Here is a 3,706-nt window from a genome sequence, read left to right on the forward strand (position 1 = left end):
CCCTGAGTGTCTGTGCCCACCCAGCAGCAGGCCCTGGCACTCAGGGATTTGCAGCACCACGGGACCAGGGGAAGTGAGGCAGGGGGAGGTGGGTGCAGGCAGGGACCAGCTGTGCCCCTCTGTGTGCCCAGGTACCCCTCAGCTCCCCAGTGCTGATCTCGGGCTTATCTCAGAGTCCAGAGTGTCACAGTGCCAGGTGCCACTGCGCTGGGTGTGCCAGGAGCCTCCAGAATGGAGGTGGAGCTATTAAAATGCTGTTTAATATGCAGGTGCTGCTYCCTTCAATAAAGCTGGCTCTGCATCCAGATGGAGGTAGAATTCTGCCATAAAAACAGGAGTTACTCGTAAAACAGACCTGAATCTCATGGGGATTTTTAATTCAAACACCTTCCAGTCCATAAACCAAGACTTGTCCCTAAACTGTGGCTCAGAGCAGAGATAAATTGGTCTTTTCTGCTACTGGAGAAATGARTCTGGCTTTCCTTCATGTGCTTTGGGCTTTCATTTCTTGCCTTTTCAGCACTCAGACTCAGCYGAGAGCAGAAATTCTGCTCTTTTTGTCTTCGTTATAAGTTGACTCAGACCAGTCTGYGCTGGAAAAATCCTGCACATCCCCGTTCTTGTGAGACAGTCACGGCAGCCTGGGTTTCCATAAAGGTTGGAACACGTCAGTGCTTACTCAGAGCCCAGCCGGTGCTGGGGCTGCAGATGTCCCCAGCCCGAGGAGCTCAGCTCAGCCATCGCCTGTTGTGATGGGCACTGACATCAGCCAGGGGACAAAGGGGCAGCGTTTGGGGACCTGAACTCTGACAGGGCCACCTCAGGAATGCAGGGTGTTAATTAACCCCAAATAGCCAGTGTAAATTGACCGCAAATAGCCAGTGTAAATTAACTCCCAATACCGGTGCTTGGGCACAGCCTGATGCTTCCCTTTGGTGTGGCAGCCAAATGCTCTGGGAAGTGCCCCTGTCCCCAGCAGGCAGCTGGGGGCTGCTCAGAGACAGTGCCCAGGTGACTCTGCATTAATTCAGGGGATGGGAGAGCCCAGCCCGAGGCCAGAGCTGCTCCCTGTGCCAGGAAAACCCTTTGTTTGCTGGGGATGTTTTATCAACAGGATGGGTCTGAGGGGTTCCCCCTATCCAGCAGCACCTGGATCCATCTTCYAAACACAAATCAATCCTTAGTTTAGGGCCTGCTGAGATCCAGCTGATTTTTGCTGTGTTTTTATTTAGCTAAGGAAGCCTAGTGGCTGATCCAGGCTGGGCTGGCTCTGGAGCTGGCTGGAGAATTCACACTTGGCATTGAGCAGTACAAACAGTCACAGCTCCYACCTCAGCTGGCTCCCCATTGATATTTTCCCCTCCTCATTCCCCTGGCTGTTCTCTCCATGTATCCCACTGATCCCATTCCATAGCAGCTCACACAGAACAGGAACTCTTAGGGATGGGAGAGTTCTCCAGCCCAAAGATCTGTGGGTCCTGCCAAGGCTGGTCAGTCGGGGTTTCAATGACAACCAATGGATTCCAGATGGATTCCAGAAGAGCCTGGGACACGCCTGTGGCTGCGAGTGAGTGGGGTTTGGAAGGTCAGATGGAGGGGGTGGGATCAGCAGGAACAGCAGGGGAATAAGGCTGCAAAGCCAGTGGATGGAGGGGGTTTCCCTGTCCCTGTGTGGGATAAATGGAGCTGTTCCCAGGGCATCTGCACACGCTGGTAATCCCCTGAACCCCTGGGTCCTCAGCCACATGAGGACCAGGCCCTGAGACCTCTGGGCTCTCACCCAGCTCTGGGCCAGGCTGGGGCTGTTTGGGCTGGGAAATGGGGTCAGACAAATCCTGGCTGGGGGACAACATCTGAGCTTCCATTTCTGAGCTCACTGCAGCAGAGCAGGGTGGGGGGAGCCATGGAAGGGCTTTTGCTGTGCTCTGCAGAGCTCCCAGGGGCACCTGGCAGTGTTCAGCCCCGTGGAAGGCTGGGGAGAAGCTAAAACGTGATGGCAGCAGAGCTGTCACCTCCAGGGGGATTGGGATGAGGCTCCAGCTCCTTGAGCAACTGGTGCCTGGATCCAGCTGGGCTCAGAGCTGAGCACAACAGAGCAGGCCTGGCCTTGGGGGGAGCATGGCCCTGTGGGGTGAGAAAGGTTCTGCTGTGGGGTGAATGTGCTTCTGTGGGGTGAATGTGCTCCTGTGGGGTGAACTGTGCTCCTGTAGGGTGAACTGTGCTCCTGTGGGGTGAATGTGCTCCTGTGGGTGTGAACTGTGCTCCATGTGGGGTGAATGTTCTCCTTTGGGGTGAACTGTGCTCCTTTGGGGTGAACTGTGCTCCTGTGGGTGTGAACTGTGCTCCATGTGCTGCAGAGAACCAGAAGTCCCAGGAGGAGAAGCAGAGGGAGGAGGAGCTGGTGCAGCAGATCCACAAGCTGGTGGAGACTCGGGATTTCCTGGTGGATGACGTGGAGTTCGAGAGGCTCAGGTAGCTGCTGTCACTCTCTGCTGGCACTGAGGACAGTGCAATCTGCCCTCTGAGCTGGGTTCTGCCTTCCCATGGCTCCTGGGGGCCTCGCTGCTCTTTTCCCAAACGGTGACCAAGTTTTTTGCCCCAGGGAAAGGGAAGAGGACAAGGAGATGGCCGAGTTCCTGCAGAGCAAGCTCTCCAAGAACTAYCTCCAGAGAGCAAGTAGGTGCTGGGGGGTTTGTTCCTTGCACGGAGCCTCCCTGGCATTTTTCCCCTTTCCCAAACACTCCTTCCCCAAGGTTTCGTTGCCTGGGACTGGCCCAACTGGAGGAGGGTGGGGAAATGGAGCTGGGGGATGCTGGTGCTKGAGATCACCTTKTGGAAACATCTGGAACAGGAACARATGTTTGGAATCCATTTCCCTGCTGGCATCTCCCACTGTGTCCTATGAGAATGGACACATTTAGGGCTGACAGAATTCCTTTGGCCCTTTAACATTTCCTCACACCTCAGATGGATACAGGATGGACATCTTGTCCTCCAATGACAGCCACCCCTGTCCCTGTCCCCTGTCACCTCCCCATGGCCATGGGAGGCATTCCCAGCCTTGGGGACCCCCCAAAGCATCCCTGGTGGTGCAGGAGCTGGGGACACCCCAAAGCACCCCGGGTGGTACAGGAGCTGTGGCTCTGAGCAGGGTCAGCAGCCTCAGGGGATGTGTCCCCAGGCAGAGCGGGTTCCTCTCCCTGCAGCTCCTGTCCGAGAGAAGAAGATGACCTCGAGGGGACAGCAAACCTCTGCTCCCTACATGACCAAGACGGGCCTGACCCTGCTCAAGGAGTGCTGTGGCTTCACCTGCTCCATCATGTAGGGCACTGCCAGCCCCTGGCACAGGACACAGCCGTGGTAGGGGCACATCCCGGGAATTGGGGCTGGAGGGGCTTCCTTGGAGCTGGTTCTTCCTGGGCAGAAGAACCTCCAGGGATGTGCCATGCTTTGGGGAACAGAGGCTGCTCAGGGGTTGTGTCAGTGGCACAGGACAGTCCTCTGGGGCTGAGCCAGCCAGGCAGTCCCCATCTGCCATCAGTGGGTCAGGACACAGCTCATCCCACATTCTGGGGGAATGGCAGACCCGCAGGGAGGTGCTGCTTGGAGTGGGCTCCCCATCCCATCCCATCCCATCCCATCCCATCCCATCCCATCCCATCCCATCCCATCCCATCCCATCCCATCCCATCCCATCCCATCCCAT

At 56.7% G+C, this 3,706-nt stretch overlaps 1 protein-coding gene across 1 annotated transcript in view; it reads left to right on the plus strand.

Moving 5' to 3' along the window:
* The window catches only part of LOC130583749 (bMERB domain-containing protein 1-like), a 22,617-nt gene that overhangs the window by 15,771 nt on the left and 3,140 nt on the right, over positions 1-3,706 (plus strand). Inside the window, 3 exon segments of the mRNA XM_057383301.1 lie at positions 2,358-2,472; positions 2,603-2,676; positions 3,207-3,360. Coding sequence (XP_057239284.1) covers positions 2,358-2,472; positions 2,603-2,676; positions 3,207-3,325 — 308 coding nt within the window. The 3' untranslated portion in view covers positions 3,326-3,360.

Source organism: Malurus melanocephalus, unplaced genomic scaffold (genome assembly GCF_030028575.1).
Source record: "Malurus melanocephalus ecotype Western Australia unplaced genomic scaffold, MMel_1.1 scaffold_622, whole genome shotgun sequence".
Taxonomy (NCBI): Eukaryota; Metazoa; Chordata; class Aves; order Passeriformes; family Maluridae; genus Malurus; species Malurus melanocephalus.